This window comes from Drosophila gunungcola, chromosome 3R (genome assembly GCF_025200985.1).
Source record: "Drosophila gunungcola strain Sukarami chromosome 3R, Dgunungcola_SK_2, whole genome shotgun sequence".
Classification (NCBI taxonomy): Eukaryota; Metazoa; Arthropoda; class Insecta; order Diptera; family Drosophilidae; genus Drosophila; species Drosophila gunungcola.
The window spans coordinates 26,138,694-26,157,313 of NC_069139.1; the positions used below are offsets into that span (position 1 = coordinate 26,138,694).

General features: G+C 39.8%; 1 protein-coding gene across 1 annotated transcript in view; it reads left to right on the forward strand.

Annotated features, from left to right (window-relative positions):
* LOC128257999 (hemicentin-2) overlaps window positions 1-18,620 on the forward strand; it is a 71,014-nt gene that overhangs the window by 39,769 nt on the left and 12,625 nt on the right. Inside the window, exons 3-4 of the mRNA XM_052989383.1 lie at window positions 13,100-13,383; window positions 16,354-16,424. Of these exons, the coding sequence (XP_052845343.1) occupies window positions 13,100-13,383; window positions 16,354-16,424 (355 nt within the window). The remainder of the gene's footprint in view (window positions 1-13,099; window positions 13,384-16,353; window positions 16,425-18,620) is intronic.

An 18,620-nucleotide genomic window follows, 5' to 3' on the forward strand; every position in this document is an offset into this window, starting at 1 on the left:
TTAATTTGAACGCTTGTTTATCACTTTAGCTCACACAGAAAATAAACTTAACGAAATTATTTGAATGGCAAGATGTCAAAAATGCGTTGTCTTGAGAGCAAGCTGAGTACTTCCAAATATTTTTAAGATGTCAGTGTGATATATATTTATGTTTTCCGTTGATCAATAAACTTATTATAACTTAAATAAGTGTCGTATGAGAAATTGGTATGGACGTTTTTAGGCTTCTTAAACTTAAAATTAAAATGATTTTTGAATTAATTTACTTCCTGCCAAAATCAACCATAAAAAACGGTGAGATTAGGGTTTTTACTTATGCTAACAGTATACACTTATCGTATTCACTATTTTCACCCTCTTTTATTGTAAAACAATAAAGTACTCCTCGATTAGGGTAACAAAATCTCCAGTTAAGCCCGACTTTTAATTTTGTTTTGCTTTGATCTTACGTTCTGTCAGCCTGTTGACATCATATACAGGATGTGTGTAGATTGCGGACTAGATGCATTCAATCCGTGTAGGAATCCATTTAGGTCTCCGCTTTGTCATTCAACTAAATCTCGTTGATAGTATAACTGGTTCAATATTCATTAAATTAAGTGTTTGCCATTCATTCGATTGTGTCGGACTTCAAACGGTGAATGATAGATAGATGGCTGATATCCCTACAGTCAGCCCTGCTTTCGTTGCTTTGAATACTTGGCATTCAAATGTTTTTGGCGGAATGCACACACAAGTACGCCAGCCATCCCCTTGACTCGAATGCCTTAACCCATGCTGAGCCATGTGCCCTGTCATGGTCGTTGCATTCCATGGAGTCCATGGAGACCACTCTCTTCCACCTCACAAGCCCGCAACAAACAAACCCACTTTGGACTATGGCTTTGGCTATGGATACGGGTAGTACGGCTAGGTTTTTCTTTTATTCGCTTCCAAACAATTGCGAGGGAAATGTAATGTGTACTCGCTGCTGGGAAAGTGAGACAAAACCAGGCAAACGAAAAGTATGCAGCGAGTAAGCTCCACAGCTGGAGACTGGGCTTTCTCTTACACTGAAGTCAATTTTTATATGGAGTGCAACAGAAATCGCAGGAGTTTCATATCACTCATGATTTTAAAAGCTTTTAAAATTCACAAAATACTATTGGGCTTTCAAGAAAAGTACCTTCAATAAATGAGTCGAATTCGTTTTTTACTTATATTTACCACCGTACTATTTGGCATATAAACTATGTTTTTCAAATGCCAAAAACATCTGATAAGCCCCTAGCAATGTAAAAATTATACAAATAGATATGCAGTTTCGACTCACTAACTTTATATAGCCCCTTTTTTCAGTGTATTCTTGAAGGTGGAAGTAATGGATGCAGGAAGCAGGAAGCCAACAGACGGCGTTCCATTTTCTAAGGCTTTCGGCTTTCGGGCGAAAAGAAAGCAAACAACTTTAGCTCCAAACATCACAATATCGGGGTAGTCGGGAGCCCAGGGATCGGGGACAAAAGCCTCGAGGGCCCCAACCGATTCATGAGTGCCGGAAATGCTTTATGAGTCCGGCAATGTTTCCTCCCCGCCATAAAACGCGAGCCAGCCAAATTGAAATCTCACTTTGCGCCGCTAACTTTTCATCTTGTGTTTTTTGGCTGGCCCAAAATATATATATGTATTTATGCATAGCCCAATGCATAAAAGTGGCACCAGTTCCATTCACAGGATGCTTGCCAAAAAAGCGACGAGAGTGAGGGAGAAAGGAAAGGAAAGGGAAACGAGCTGCTGAAAGAAGTTTCGCAGCCAAAAAGGCGTCGCTCACTGAATGCAGGCAACGTCTCTAACTGCTCATAATTTATGCTAACGGCAATTTAAACTTCAGCTGTTATTTATTAAAGCCACGTGAAGTCCTTTCACTGCGTCCCTCGTCGCTGGTTCAGTTGGTGGTCGGTCATTGTAAGCCGCGCTTTCAATGCCCCACTAAACCGAACCCGTGACGCAAGCACAGTGAGGCAATCCAGCCAATCTAGCCACTCAATAACAATATTTATTCAATCTTGGTCTTCAAAACGTTTTACAGAATTAAATACACAATTCTATACATTATTTTAAAATATTAGATTTTACAACATTTTTATTTATCCTAGGTGTCCTTAACAATTATTGGTAAAACAATTGATAGTTGTATAGATACAAGTTTGTATTTGAAGAATATTTGACAAATTAACTAATTAATGTTAATTTTATATAATATCAAGAATTCATTTCTCACTTACTTTGAAAAACAATTAAATATTTTTTCTAATAACAAAAAATTTCAGGGAAACATTTTTATAGTGACTTTACAAATAGTTTTAAATTATTTCAGGAACCAAATATATTCCAAAGTTTAGTTCTCCGACAATTTCACTGCTTAGTCACAAAAAAAAACATCTCGGTTACTTTCTCAAACAAGTTCAGATATGCACAAAAATATACATTGCAGAAGAGAAAAACTCCCTTCCACCTCAGTGAAATTCACTTAGCATTCTCTCTTTTGCAACTATTTACTTGGCAAGGATGAAAAGGCTCATTGGGTTAATTTTTTCATTAAAGTGCCCCCATAATCGTAATCGTAATCGAGTCCGTAAAACTTTACGCCAGTGAACTGCACACACATAAATGTTATTTTTAGGCCAAATTTTCTGCACTTCCGGCTCACTGTTGTTGGCTGCCAAAAAGTGACCCAAATTTACAGCCAGGGGATGGCTGTGTCTAGGTTTGTTGGCAAAGCCCGAAGGGGACGGCTAAGGGAAGGGGGAGGAAGCGAGGAAGCTAGGAAGGACTTCCTTCGCACAGTGCCATCAAATTGTTGCCAGTCCCCAGAACCGGGGTGCAGTTGAATGTGTCGCATAGAGGACGATCTGGCTGGTTCCGAGGGACAGATGGAGGGACCGTCGCCCCTGCAGTCGAGTTAAGTGTTTTATATTTTCGTTTAGCAGCTGAAAGTTGCATCCTTGGCTTGGATCTGGCCTGCATCCTGCATCCTGCATCCATCCATCCACTAACTGCTGCCGGCTGCGTTCGTTGTTTTTATGCAAAAGTTAAAAGGCACAAGCACAACCGCACAAACAAACACACGAGAACACACACCCAGAAACACACACTCAAATACTTACTCGCTTTTACCTGGCCCATTGCAGTTTAAAGCACTTCGAGCCGAGGTTCAAGAGTTTTATTGGTAAATTGGACAGATTGAGGTAAAGTGATATTAATGTCATCGCCAGTTACGGCTAGGAGTTGTTGGAGCGGCAGGTTATTTAAATAAATATAATTGCGCAAAACGTTTAAGCCATCTGGTTAGTTCAGTGGACAAAGAGCTAATGAATTTTGTTACGCAAATAAGAATTTGAGCAGAAAATATTTGTGTGTCCCCTGGGAGTATTTCATTTTAAACTGATTTGAAAATATTTCAAGCATTTAAGGATACCCCTCGACCTTTACAATATTTACTTATATTTACATATATACTAGAATATGTTTTGGACTACTTTAATTTTCTTTATATCTCAACTTAAGCTTCTACTATTTAAAGTTAATACAGTAACTTCATAATCAAACAATGTTTTGAGTACTATAATAAAATTAAAAAAAATACAATTTTTTCTTCAAAATATTTAGGGCAATTAGAGAAGTGGCTATCATCATGTAAAAAACGTGTAATATTTATCGCTCCCTTGGGAGCAATTCAATTTAAAATTTAATTCAGCTCGCACCATATTCAAATAAACGACTGTGACACGGAAAAAACAATTACGTTTATTCTTCATGCAAAACGTGTTTAGGATGCGCCACATTTTCCACATGCATCTTATTTTATCCTCATCCTCGGCCTTATCCCGCTGGCAACATCATTAGAGCGAATACAAAAAAAGCAACGAAAAACATGAAATGAAATATGTATAAAAACTGTGCTGGAAAATGAAATTTAACCTGCTATCAACAAATTGCGCTACTTTGCAGGTTAACTGCAACGGAACAGACGGAGCAACCGCGTCCGCTAGACAACAACATCGGCACTAGAAACAACAAGTTGGAGAGCAGTAGTTAAGGGCCCCTACTGTGCAATACCTGTTTCAAATTTATTTTAATTTTTCGAGCATTGTGAAAAAATTTGGTATACACTAATTTTGAATTTATAAGTAGTTACTTTTTCGCGTCCGAAAATATAGAATCGCTATAGTTTTATCAAAATATGTGCAAAAATCAAGGGCCAGCTTAAAAATATATAGAGGTTTATTTAATTAGTCAAGTTGAGTTCGTTTTTTATAAAATGGTATGAGATCATAAATCAAGTTAATTTTGATTTCAAAGAAATATCTTAAGATTTAGTGTGAATTTTAGAAGCACAAAATATCAAGTGATAATAGCTTGATTTTGAAAGAAAAAAAACAAAAGACTTCCAACAGAAATATGTTAAAAGTGAAATGTTGGTACCATTGACATATAATTTATAAGTTGTCTGTCCTTAGTACCAAAGTACAAAAAAGAAAAAGTTTTATATGCTTTTCTTTAAACAAGAATTAACAATCATTTTTTGATATTGACCCATTCTAAATATACTGAAAATGGAACCGAATCTCATATTTGCCATTCATCTTAAAATTTCCATTTTCCTGATAAAGAAAAGACAGCCAAACTTTTACCTTAACCTATTTTAAAGTTACATGTTTTGTTAGAAAAGAATGTAATATATTCATATTTGCACGAATCCAGTATACCCGTGAAGTCAAAATATACCGCGTTTGGCAGAAACAACAACCGGCAGGAACTTCACTTGATGTGCATGACTTGCAACAAAGCGAGAGTCTCTGGGAAGTGCAGTTGATTGCTGACTCTGGGCTTGGTTTATATACATATAAATGGGGCTTGGGTGGGGTCCTGCATCTGGATCTGGCTATGGCAATGGCTCTGGCTCTGGCTCTGCCTTTAGTTCGCGATGAGAAGGGTGGAGAAGCTGTTAAAAGCACTGAGGTTACGACGTGTCGGAATTTTTATGCGTTTTAAAGTATTTCCATGGGCCAGGCGGCGGGGAGGAGGCGTGGACCGTAAAACTGTATTAAGCGTGGAAAACTAAGTTATGCGACAGAGCAGAGAGTTACGTAGAGCAGGGCCATAACAACTTAGCACGTTCAGCCAGTAGTCCTGGGCGTGTGTTGGTGAGTATCTGTGTGTGCGGAGAGTGTGGCACAGTGTGTGTTTGGGGAGGTCGTAATGATGTGGGTGGCCTGAATGACACGTTGCGGAAGTTGTGGCTCAGCTTGTGGGCCAGTGATGGAGCCAGCCGACAGTTTATGTCTGCAAGCTTAGCTCAAAAATACGCCAACTTGTTTGCTCAAAAGGCATAAAACATAAAAAATACTCCCACGCACACACATTCTCGTGCAGTCCTTTATGCAGCCATTACCACGTCATAAAATCCTTCTTTTTGTGTCCAACTAATGATGGATGAACCACAGCCACAGGTAGAGAGCGCAGTAAAGATATCAAGCTGTTTCATGACCCACATGCTACTTCCTTCCACTCCGCTCGGATTTATATGTACATCCCCAGATTGGTGGTATGTGCACCAGTAATGACTCTATCCCACAGAAGTTCGCAAATGAACATTACATTAATTATTACCCACAGAATACAGCAGCACTCTGTTGCCATATTTTATGCGGGATTTTGTTTAACAAATTGAAAATGCTGTTTTTCCCGCGAATTAGCGCTGTTATCTTTATGCATTTGTATCATAGGTTTTTAATATGACTAATTGGGAGCTAAATCGAAAACCGTTATTATTAATAGACAAAATTGTCATATTTTTTTATTATTTAATATTCGTGATTTAGCTCTGATTTGTAAGCTATGGGCCAAAGCTTAGAAGATAGATACCTTTACGACGTTGATTCAATAACCTTTTAAGTAACTTGAATTACCAGCAAGTAACTTTGTCAAAGCAAAAATTCATAGTTTCCAATCTTTTAGTGTCATGTTGGAATACTTTATGTATGCTAGTCTTTTTTGAATGACAAATAAAGTATTTATTCACAGAGCGAAACAATTTAATATGTTTTCAACGAGTTCATGTGATTGTTAAGACAGCACTTATATTTGTTTTGCAATTTTTTTTTTTTCAGCTATCCGTAAAAATAGGTAGATTGTTAAAAAAAACGCTGGATTGTTTTCAAAAGCCACCCAACTAATTAGCCATGTCAAAATGATCTGCTGAGAGCACAAATTGAATTAGCTAACGGTTGAAATGTTAAACGCATTTTCATCCCAATTAAAATGTATTTCTTTAGTGAGAAAATATTATTTCTAGTTCCGAGTCTGTCAGTAGATTTCATTTAAAAATATGAACAAACTGTCATGCTTGTTATTTCATTCTATTTTATCAAATTCTTTTATTGCTGTGAGTTAGCAAACTGGAAATGTCAAACCGATAAATGCAACTGAAACGGCTGCAAAAAGCATTTTCCACCAGCCAAACGCCGCTTACAGTTGCGGTCATTTCTGACAGCTTTCGTTTCAAAGCAAATAATAATATAAAAGCGAATTTCCCTGCCCCTTGTCCATAAAGTCCGGTGCATAATTGATGGATGGGAAAATGAGAAAATTGGAAAATGGGAAAAATAGAACAACGGAAAGCGGGCGGTCCGAAAAGTGTGTTTTTGATAGACACTCCGACATGATACCACAGAATATTAGGGTTTATTAAGCGAAATCTAATGCCTGTCAGGTGTTTCTAGCACATACAGCACCGGATGCATGTATCGAGTGATGTTCGTGTGCAGGGCCTGCGGTTTTTCATTTTAACACAAATATTTATTTATGCATTAAAACAAGTGCGTCGCAGTCAAAATCAGGGCAACAGACTAAATATTATTGCAACGGGCAGGCCTAATATCGGTCGCCATGTTTATTTGAAGCATATTTAAAAATGGTACAGCTCGCATGTCAAATGTTTACTGACAGTTCGGAGAGAGGTGGAAAATAAAATGAAACGAGAAAGATTTCCGACTTTCATTGAGTGCAATCATAAAGTTGGCTTTGATTTTTCATTTTGATATGGATTTTGCTTGGCAAACGAATTTAATTAAATCTGTGTGCCAGCTAATGCAGTTGAAGGCATACGACCTTGAAGTCGTATTAAATCCGAATAAGCCATGGGCAAATGTGGCTCTTCACTAAGCCCGGAGTCATCTATGGGCAAATATTTACCTGCATACGGAATGAATATCTGCTGGCACCTGGCCTCATCCAATTTCTAGTTTGGCTGCGCCTCAAAGAATGCTGCATCAACCAGGCCAATAACAAATTTGCCAAAGGCAATTTTTTTTCTCTCTCGCTCTGCTTTATTGAGACTGAGTGAGCAGTCATGGGGGGCGGACTCCATCCACGGCTCCTTTCCGCCCCATGGGCGTGGCAAAATTGGATTTGCCACGTTACATGACGTCGACACTCACAAAGTACACAAATGGTCGAAGTGGAAGGGAGGGTGGTGTTCTTGGCTCCGATGGCTCTGTGATAAGATCGAAAAGGACGTCCAGGATATGCAAATCTCAAGGTTGAGCCTGCAATTGGGTTTCAATTTGAGGGCATCGTAAAATTGCAATTTATGAAATATCGTAAAGTCGCCAGCCTCGTCGATTCCCAGACCAATTAACAGTCCACACAAAGCGACAGCCATAATTGCTGCCTTCCGGCCTTTGAAAACTCATTTCCTGTCGCAAAGACCAGATCCTTTCTGGGCCAAGGACCTGGGTCCCCATCTCCCAATCCCCCAATCACCCAATCCCACATATGCGAGGCTACTCCTTGAGCATACCAATTTGCCTTTTGTCAATATGTCGCTCTATGTGTCTGTGTGTTTTTCTAGTATTAATTAAACCTAATTAAGTTCACAACGCCCAGGAAAACTTCAGGACGAACAGGATGAGAACGGGAGGATGGCAATAGCCGGCGGGCTTAGAAACGTTTCGAGTGAAATGATTAAACGGCTGCCGCAGCAGCATGTCACAATTTATTTTTACTCGTGCATTCTGAGACATTTAACGAGAATCCACTTTCCCTGCATGTTGATGTGCTATATAATGTTTAATTAAAGTATGCAAAATGGAGTCAGCTGCCATCTGCGTGTAAACAACTTTCGTTAAGGCATCGTTTCCAAAAATATATATATTCGAATACTTTTTGCTCCTAAATTGGTAATGAATCTTATATAATTTAGTTTCTATTTGTTGCCGTGCTCATGGAAATAAATAAATAATTGATATTAAAGTTCATATCGCTTGATTGTAGCCATGCTGAAATTTATATATTAGTCTTATTTTTTTAAACAACCTAATAAACTTTTTAGAGTAGAGATATTACCACAGATGGATAAACGATTCGAGTACATATTTTACATTCAATTTTCATAGAAACCAAATAACATTCTGTTTCAAGTTTAGTTTGAATTTCTAGGATACCAAAAACGTACCAAATTCTACGAACAGATTTCGTTGCCATGTAGTTGACTCATTTTGGCTTGTAATGTTATTTCTTTTGTGTGTGTGCTCGTGTCACATAAGTTGAGACTGATTTTAATTAATTTTTGGAAGAGGCCAAAAAGTTTGCACAACTGGCATAAGTTGGGGATGACCAACTTTTACCTGGGCCCCGCCGTCTAATCGGTATCTTCATTAACATGGACCCGGGAGCAGATGGTTCACTTCCCCCGTATACCCATTCCCGGGGGCCAGAAAACTTTGGTCTGCTGTTGACTTTTCGTGTATTTGCTTGCCTTAGCTGGTAATGGCAAGTGGGTCTTGACGGTTCTCCAACGAGCCCGACGAACTTGTGGTGGCATTTGTGGCTGGCTCCTGCCTCCGAATCTGAATCCGAATCCGAATCCGATCACTTGCACTTTGACCCGCCGCAGGGCGAGCAGCAGGGGCCGCAGCAGGGGGCGCAGCAAGGACCGCAGCAGGGGGCGCAGCAGGGGGCACAGCATGGGGCGCAGCACGGACTGCAGCTGGGGCCGCAGCAGGGTGCGCAGCAGGGTGTGCAACACTGGCCGCACGGCCTGCAGCAGCAGGGGCTGCAGCCGTAAGGACTGCAGCAGGGGCTGCAGCAGGGTCCGCAGCAGGGTGCGCAGCAGGGGCTGCAGCAGGGACTGCAACAGGACCCGCAGCAGTCATTGCAGCAGGGACTGCAGCAGGGGCTGCAACAGGGGCCACAGCAAGGTCCGCAGCAGGATCCATAGCAGGGGCTGCACATCTTCAATTCGTGCTGCGTTCGAAAGGGGTTAAATGGGAAAGTGGGATAGGAGGAAATGGAGCAGTCTACCTTGAACCCGTCAGAGATCACGAGCCCGGGGCTGGAATTTGATTTGTGTGTCCGTGTGACTATTTTCCTACAAAATGAGTTTCTCCTGTCATCTCCATATGAGTTTAAAGGCAGACACCCAAAGTTACCACAAATAATCAAAGGTCAAAGAGTTTGTTTGTTTATACTCTGTAATTAAAGGTAAATTTTTTAGATTTTGTATATGCAAAGAAGGGGGGAATAGAATTTTTTCAACTGAAATGCCATCTCCTATGAAGATGAACGTAGTATGTTACACCATCCTTTAAAAGAATTGTCCTCCTTTAACTTAAATGTGTTTTGTAAATTTAATTTGCATCTGGTTTAAATACATTTATATTAAAAAACAAATTATGAAAGGTTTTTGTATTCTAATAAATTTTGTAAGCCATACATAATTACCACAACTAATTAAACTAAGTAAAGATTTTTCATATGCAAAGAAAGAGGAAATAAGATTATTTTTTAACTGAACTGTTGTTTTAATGTAGTTCAAATTTTTCAAAAATTTATCCTCCTTTCTACCTTAACATGTTTTGTAAAATTAATTCTCATTTGGCCTAGGCCCAATTATTTTTTAAAACAAATAATTAAGAATTGTAAAAAAAATGTATTACTATGCAAATACGCTAGTCAGAAATGGAAATTACATAGTATAAACCATAACAATTTTGTTTGTGACTGTCAACCGAACAGTGCATAAACTACTAAAATTAAACATGTAATAAAAACCGTTAAGACAGATGAAAACAATGTTGAGCTCTGTAAACATCTCCATTAGAGAAAACCTTTCTTACGATTTCCTTTTGCTTAGCAACGTTTACGCCGCATTTAACCTTCAAGTTCATAGACATTTTTAAGAAATGAATGAATCGAAATCGGAAGTAACTTAAATAGCGTTCGTCGTTGCTTTCATTTTCATTCTTAGTTTCCTGATTGGGAACCGTCCCCTCCTTCTGCCACAGACACGTTAATCAACAGCTTCGTGTGGAAATGCAAACTAAGCGAATTTCTGGCATCTGTTTTATTTGGTGAAAGTTGAGCTAAACATTTTGGCGGGAACTGGGGGGGCGGTAGCATTGAGCGTCCTGCCTTTGACAAATCACCACCCCCGAATAAACGCCCGCCACATCCACATCCACATCCGAGGAACCTCTCCGGCTGTCGTCACTGACAATTGAACGGCTTTGATCTTTTCAGCGCGCCTCTCTCCAATTTTTGCGTGTCGATTGCGTTGATTGTGTGTGTGTGTGAGAGTGCTGGGTGTGGGTTGCCAGCGGCCATGTCCTTCTGGTCCTGGCCTGGTCCTGCAACTTGGCCGGGAGTGTCGAGGAGCCGTCAGTTGGGCGCTGTATTTGTCAGAGGACGACAACGCGCCTGGCAGTGGCATTGAATGCATGAGACCTTTTGTCAATTACGCCCCCTCCGCCCATTTTCCCCAGCTCCCTGACTATTTTCCTTTTTTCCGGCTGTTGCCGTGGCTTTGTCCCCCTTGTCAGTGCCGGATCGGAGGATCAGGAGGTCGAGTGGGTCGAGGAGGGGCAGATATGGCATCCTGAAAGGCAAAAAATAGGCATAGATGAAATGATTGCTGATTTCAGCTGTGCATACGCCAGGAACTCACTGCCACTGTCACTGCCACCTTTTGGGCCATCAAGAGCTCGCACCAATTAAATTGACGTACAAGTTGTCAAACTGAAAATCATTTTACGCTACATTCGTCGTTTTAATTGGAGCACGAATTCAGCAATGGTTTGGTCGGATCTGGTACCTTGTGGAACAATTTTACATATGCAGTTATCCTTGTTATTCCGTTTAGTATTGCTGTTGTTTTGAATGTTTTTAGAATTAGAAGAACTTTCAGGTCCTACAATGTGTTATAAGCAAAAATTATATATATATGCCAAACACCTCATATTTACATCACTCAAAATAAGTGGAAATTTATTGTAGGTTTAAATCTCTTATTTAATACAAATTTCCAAGAACTCTGTGGACTTTAAGCATATAACAGTTACAAATTTTTAAGAGTATTTCGTGAATGCATCCACTGAAGGTAAAGTTATCTGCACTCGTTTTTTCTGAAAATAGTGCTTTTAAACGGCAGCTCATCTGTCATATTGAAGCATCGGTTAGTACATATTTAATAATTCTTTTCTCTAGTCTGAATGGAATATCAAACTGTCAGCGACAGGCACAATTATGTCAAAGTCAAAACTCGAAAACCGCTTTCCACCAAAAATAATGTTATACAGCAAATTTTGTTCAGTCATGGGGCAGAAATAAAGGTCCAGACGGATAAAATCAATTGCTTTGGTCGGGAGATGGGGAAATTTTGGAGACAGCTTCGGTTCGCTTTAGCCGAAATTGCCAGTTAATTGGCAATTCAGCAAATAGCATGCGTTTTTAGCGGACCTTCCGCATTCTGCCAACTCATCGACATTGCTGCGTCCCTTCGGCGTTGGACAATATTTGTCCCAAAGAGACTGGAATGGCGAGGTCGAACGCTAAACCCACCAAACAACAATCAATTTTAATGAACGACACTCATTAAAAATCCTTGCAGCGGTGCGATAATCATGATGGTGACGATGTCCTCGCCAGCCACTTAAACGCCATTGATTCATGGAATGATTTGGAAGCGAAAAACTGGCGATTGCCAAACAGACAAGTACGTGTGTGTATCTGGTGTTCGGATGTAGAAGGAAGCCGCAGGATGGCCCATCAGTTGCAGAGGTGGTCACCACCCACTTGGCCAGCCAGTGTGGTTAGACCTCCTTCTTCGCCTGCTCCTGACTTGGCGGTTTTGTGTGGAACTGGCTTAAACGCCACGCACTCATTTGCCATGTCCTCGTATAATGCTGTTAACTTGTCGCTGCTGCTTTTGTGGTGGTGCATGTGCAAGCACTTAGAAGAAATATGTCAGCCAGTAAAATTCAGATAAGTCTTAGCAACACAATGGCTTATAAATTTAATTGCGAAACTTCTAAGGTACACAAAACTCAGATCAGCGCAGGAGAACTAATGTGTATAATAGTGTATTTTTTATATTGCTAACTTATGTTTTAAACTACAAGATAAAAGTGAGTCTATAAAGAGCTAGAGCGGCAGGATGCCTTAAGCTCGCCTGGTTAATAGGTTATTTCTACCTAATATATTTTGTTGAATATGTTAGATTTATGTAGGAATTGGATAATGTATTATATTTTTGCTTCAGTAGAAACTGTTTTTATTTATGAAAATTTAGGTATGTACCTTTTTTTGGTGATTAGGGCTAACAATATGGGCTATATCTATTGATTCCTTTTTGCTAAGTTATATTTTTAAAAAATAAAGCTTAATAGTTTATTAAAAATACTTTCTGTGAAAAAAAATGTAAATTACTTAAAAATATCATCCTAGTGTGTGCTCACTGTTCAGCCGAAAAGAAGCCTTTAAACAAGCAAAAAAACACTTACGTGCGAACAACTAACTGCAACATTGAATTAAATTAAATTTTCCTGCTCTCATGTACATACACATGTATTATGCAAATTAAAGCTGGATGTTTGCCTGCAGCTTTAATGCCCAAACAACTAACACAGCCCTCCCGAACACAAACACCCGCATCAGTGGGGCCATGTACGTGACATGTGCTTTGGTGAAATCGAAGCCCAAAATTGTCATTTCGATTAACAAGAAATCCACTTTTCTCTTATTTTTTCTCTCGTTTCTCTGGGTGCCCCCAAATCAATTTCAGCATCACACACACAGACGTCGGCGGAGGCGGCAGGAGGGCGTGGATCTGGAGGAGTAGGAGCAGGGACATCGTCGTCATCGGCAGCCTCCACAGCCATCAGCTCGGATGAGAGCGGCGACCCATCAGCGGCGACCGCATTCTCCAGCCTGGCTCAAGTGTCCTCGCTTCTGCCGGAGGCATCCGCCCTGTCGGCGACATCGGGACTCGTGGAGCCCTATCTGGATGGCTACGCCACCTCTAATGTGACCACTCAGATCGGGACACATGCGTATCTGCCCTGTCGGGTGAGTGCCCTCCACGTCCCATCTCAACAATCTCCCCGTCCCATCTCAATTTCCCAAGCCAAACAAGCTATACTAGCAGAAAAATAAATTCATAATTCCTTCTTTATTTCCTTTTTATTGCGCGTACAGTCGAACTTCTGTAACTCAAATTAAACAAAGTAATTTATTATTCGTGTAGAACTAAATCGGGCGTTAAAATTGTCTAGCTCATAAAGTAAAAATATCGGCAAACGCATAAATTTCAGAGCATAATGATTTCAATGGCTAAACTCAACAAACAAGAGTTAAATTGTGCTGGTGATTTGATATTAAATTGTTAAAGCTTTAAAAATCTTTAATCAAGCAGTTGTCAGAGAAAAAAACACGGCTTTTAAAACCAACAAGTTAAGGTTTGTGTTCTCAATGTTCCACGCACTTATTTCGGGTTAGCGAATACCACCTGTACATTTCTAAACAAAGTTGCGTGCTGTTTAGTGGAGGTACGTGCGTGTTTTTATTTGTAATTATTACTCTTATTGGTGCTGTGGCCGCCCTCATCAGCGTGACCTGGCCGGAGCCCTAATAGAAAACACATTAAATTTTATTGCGCAAATATTTGTTGGATGCCCGGAACGTTTTCGATGGCCGAGGAGGACGAGGTGTGACCGCAGACTGGGTATTTAACGCAAGGCTCAAAAACAAATGCCAAACAAACGTGGCCAAGACTCTCCCGGGCGATTTCTCACACGCTTTTCCATTGTTTGTGCAGGTGTTTAAGGGCCAACAGGAAGATCTGGGTAAAAAGCCAGGGTCAGGGGCATGTGGAATTGGGAAATGCCCGTGGCACGCAGCCAGGCAAATTGTTTGCTTACAAGTTGTAAATATTTTATTTAGCATAAACGAAAACTGAAAATTAAATTTCAACAATTTAGTTTTATGGCATCGAAATCGGAGCCAAGTTTTTGGTGTCGAGGTCAGCAACAGTACATGACTCTATGGCCAATGGGAAAGATCTGCTAATTATTTGATATTTATTTAATTTTGGTATTGAGCCTGGGATTAAAGTGTTTGACAGTCCCTCAGCCATTTGTTTAATGCTTAGCAGAAAAATAAACTGCCAGCAGAAGTGATATTATTGTTTTTAATAGCAGCTTAAAATAGCCTCAAACATTGCGTGGAATAAAAGTTGAAAAATTGAATATATTCCTGCGTGCGAAAACACAAGGATTAAGTTCAAGATAAATTCATTCAATTTACCTAGTCATCTTAGAGGCATTTAAAGACAAGTTCAAGAGCTCAAATTCCTGACAAAGAACAAAGCATTGGAAAATTCGCATTAAACGCGGCTGAAATATTTAATACATGACGGGGTGGCCGTGCAGACAGTTTTCTGTAATTTTCCAGCTGAGCAATGGTAATTTCTTGTTGTCATGGTCAATTAAGTGCCCCTCCGCTGGGCTCAGCAAACGATAGCCTAGAAGCTCCTCCGACCTCCAACACAGCCATTATTTCCCGATCCAGGAATGAAAAGTATAAGGCTCGCATCTCAATTTTCGTCAATTACTCGTCGTTGGCTTTACACTTTATGCCCGTCCAGGATGACACGCCCAGTTTGCTCGATGCTCCTTTGGCCGTTCTCCATTCGCCATTCTTCGGGAGCCTTTCATTCCATTCTCTGTTCAAATGCTGCATTAAGTGCCACAGTTGAGTGAGTCCTCTTAGCCAGGAGGCAGCAGGCACCAGGCAGCAGGCAGCAGGCAGCAGGCCAGGCACAAAAGGGGACGGGAATCGGGATGTGGATGGAGTCAGACAAAGATTGCTCTTCGGTCCGCTTCTTTTCAAATTGGCCTCACTTGTCCGGCCATTCGATGACATCAGGTGGAGTACATCCTTTCGGGATAAATGGCTTATTTGAAATATTCCAAGCAGCAGCTTATTTGTAATTGTCGTAGCTTAACTTTTCTTCCGGCCAAAGAATGCGGACTTCAATTAAGTGGAGGTGAACCGAGTCTCGATGTCGCTGCAATGAGAAGTAATCTCGGAAATAGAATTTTCCACAAAACTAAATTAGTAATCCGCCTGCAACATGGCCGAGGCCCAATTAAATGCGACACATGCAAAGAGCTCCTAATGAGACCATTACAACGGAATTACAGGGCGGTGACATAACCTAAACATTTAATGGATCAACTGCAGGAGTTCGAGGCCCACTTCCTGCCACCAAACCCGAATCCGAAACCGAACCCAGGAGCAAAGTGTTGAATGGACAAAATCGTTTCAGTGCAAACAGAGATGCTGCTGTGTGTGCGCCTATAAATGCATTTTAGATTTACTAACTACGACACATTTCGATAATATCTGAAACATGCGGATGCCTCTGCTTCTGAGCCTCGATGACTCCCTGCGTTGCGTTGCGTTACGTTTGTCCATCTGTCGGCCTGGTTTCATGTTCATTTCGGTATTTAATTACATTTCAATGTAGTTTCTGTGGGAAGTGGTAGTGGCTTCCCATTCCTAACCCCATTTGCATTTGGTTGCAGTAATTTACTCTCTCATGTGTGTGCGGCGGCACTTTGACATTCCTCTTCCACTTGTTGAACAATTCCCATGTAGACCGTCTAATTACCAGTGGTTGTCCTTATCCTCAATGAAAAGAAGAGTCTATACAGTTTGAGGCGATTCTCCTTCTGATGAGCATAATCATTATTTGTAAATGGTTTTAATGGAGCCAAACATTTTGTAACCGATTCCCAAAACAATCAAACACAATGCCATATTTATCCAATTTTCAGATTACTCCTAATATTGTATATACAATTGATTAACTCGAAAACGCAGCCTGTTGTATATTAGATTATAGATCTCTGGCATTTTAAATAGGACGCTTTTTATTACTATCTGAATTATTTTATTGGCCATTCTTATACCCCAAATATGTATATTCAATGCCACTCACATAAATCTATTAATTTCTTCACTTTATTTCCGCAGGTCAAACAGCTGGGAAACAAATCTGTGTCCTGGATTCGTCTGCGAGATGGACACATCTTGACCGTTGACAGGTAATTAACAAACTCATTTCCAGCCATTTGGAATCGAGGCAGGTCCAGTATCTGTTGACAATTAGAAATCAATTTTCTGCCTTTCCATTCTGACTCGTTAATATCGTTGTGAATGCTCGACTTCCTTGGGGACGCTTTGCTGTTATTTTACGTAATTGACAGCTCAAGTGTTACAAACGCAATAATTCACTGATGAGCATAAATATTTGCGTAATTACTGAGATACAGGCTCAATTTCAACTGTTATTCTTGCGTTCGTATGCCCGCACAGATATAAGTATACAAATTTGTTAGTGATTTACTGGCTCTCTCGCTCTGTCTGAGACATTCCAGGCATTATACGCATGAAAATAATTAATGGCTGTCAGGTGAAATAATATTTGCCAATTAAAATAATTAAAAAAATAAAATAAAATAACAATCATATAATTTTAGATCAATGTACCATCAAAGTGGGAGTGGTTAACCTTGATAGATAATAAAAATATTTATAAAATACAGAAAATTAAATTTTGTTATTTGAAAAATAAATGAAAATTCAGTGATACCAAAACGTGTATTTACGATATTAAAGATTTTTTCAACCAAAAGTTATTACTTGACATTTTCGATTTTGTGAAACACATGCTGATGTTCAATCTTAAATATCAAAAGAGCTTAGGCTGTTTTTTTGATAGCTAAGTCGCTTTTAACCCTTGGGATCATCAACTCTCAAATTGTAAGACCGATTTGTTCGTTTGCATCAGTTGTTTCATCATTCTTTTCTCAGAACTCCGTAGAGATTGCCCATTTCGATTCCTTTTATATTTTTGTAAATTCAATTGAGACGAAAACAATTTATAACAAAATGAATTAAGTGCACAAACTTTGAAGCTTCCGAAGAGCCTTTTCAATTTCAATCTGCGTGTCTTGGAGCAGGAGATGCAGGTGTGTCATCAATGATTCGAGCTTGTGGATGCTGGATGTTGGATGTGGATATGTCCTTTTTGCTGTTTTTCCTGTATGACAGGCCAAGCGGAAACGCAAGTGTGCAATTTCATTGCATTTTTTACCTCCCTCTCTTTTAAAAGCAGTAAAACTTTACTTCAAACTGTCCTCGTCTCGGTTTGTTGTTGTTTCCCTCTGTCTTTTCCTTTACACTTAGAAAAAATATAATTGAATCCGTTTATTACAACTTTCTTTCTTTTGAAGTCTTTTATAAAATGTTTTATTTTTTTTATTTATATTTACAAATCTGATGAAATGTTTTTCTGCGGTCAATTAAAATTTGTAGTCCTAGTATAAGATTTCAGAAATGATTTTTTAAGATTTTTGAGATGCATTATTAGCTTTTTCTAATAGAAATCTTTTTATAAAGGCCAACTGGGATGCATAAAACTAACGTTTTAAGATGCATTATAAGCTTCTTATAATAGAAATAATTGAATAAAAGCCAACTGGGGTGCTTTTTTAAAAGCAATGAACTTTATATATGCGGTTAGAGCTGGCTATTTCAAAATCTATATTATCTCATCTTAAAAATCCCAAAACATAATATTTAAAAATTGTATATAACAACTGAGAGATTATCTCCCAGTGTATCTCCTCTGTTTTAGCCACGTTTGCCTTTTGGGGCGCATTGGGCTGCAGCGGGGCAGGGCAAACATTTCCAGCTTATTACTTTGATAGAAAAGTAAAACCAATGAACCTTTCACATTAGATAAGACAGCCAGCCTGTTTGTCCTCCTGGCGGAGTAGCTCCCATATGTGAGTATCTGTGTGGCCATGCCCCCTCAGTGTGTGTGTGTGTGTGTGACTATCTGTGCGAGCAAGGATGAATGGCTGGGCATGAATGAATGAATGACTGGCTGAAGGCAAACATTGCTGGGCGGCGAGCATTGAAATTTAGCTGAGATAGTGTCCTTACTGATTGCTTCCTGCAGTGCCCACCAGAGGAGTGTCCTTAGATCCCGTGCAACCCCTTTTTGGCCACCCCTTATTGGCCAACGACTCCTTCGGGCCAAGTCAGTCTTCCTGCATTTGCTGCTTCCGCTGCCAGATGATTGTGTGCGTCGAATTCTTTCCTGCTCCACTGTCTTCTGTCACATTTATCTAGAAAGTTTTCTTTTCGCCTGCTCAAAAGAAACCCCCAACTGTTTGTCCTTCGCCAGCAGTTCCCCGGCATATCAAACATAATGGGAATAGATTTCAAAAACT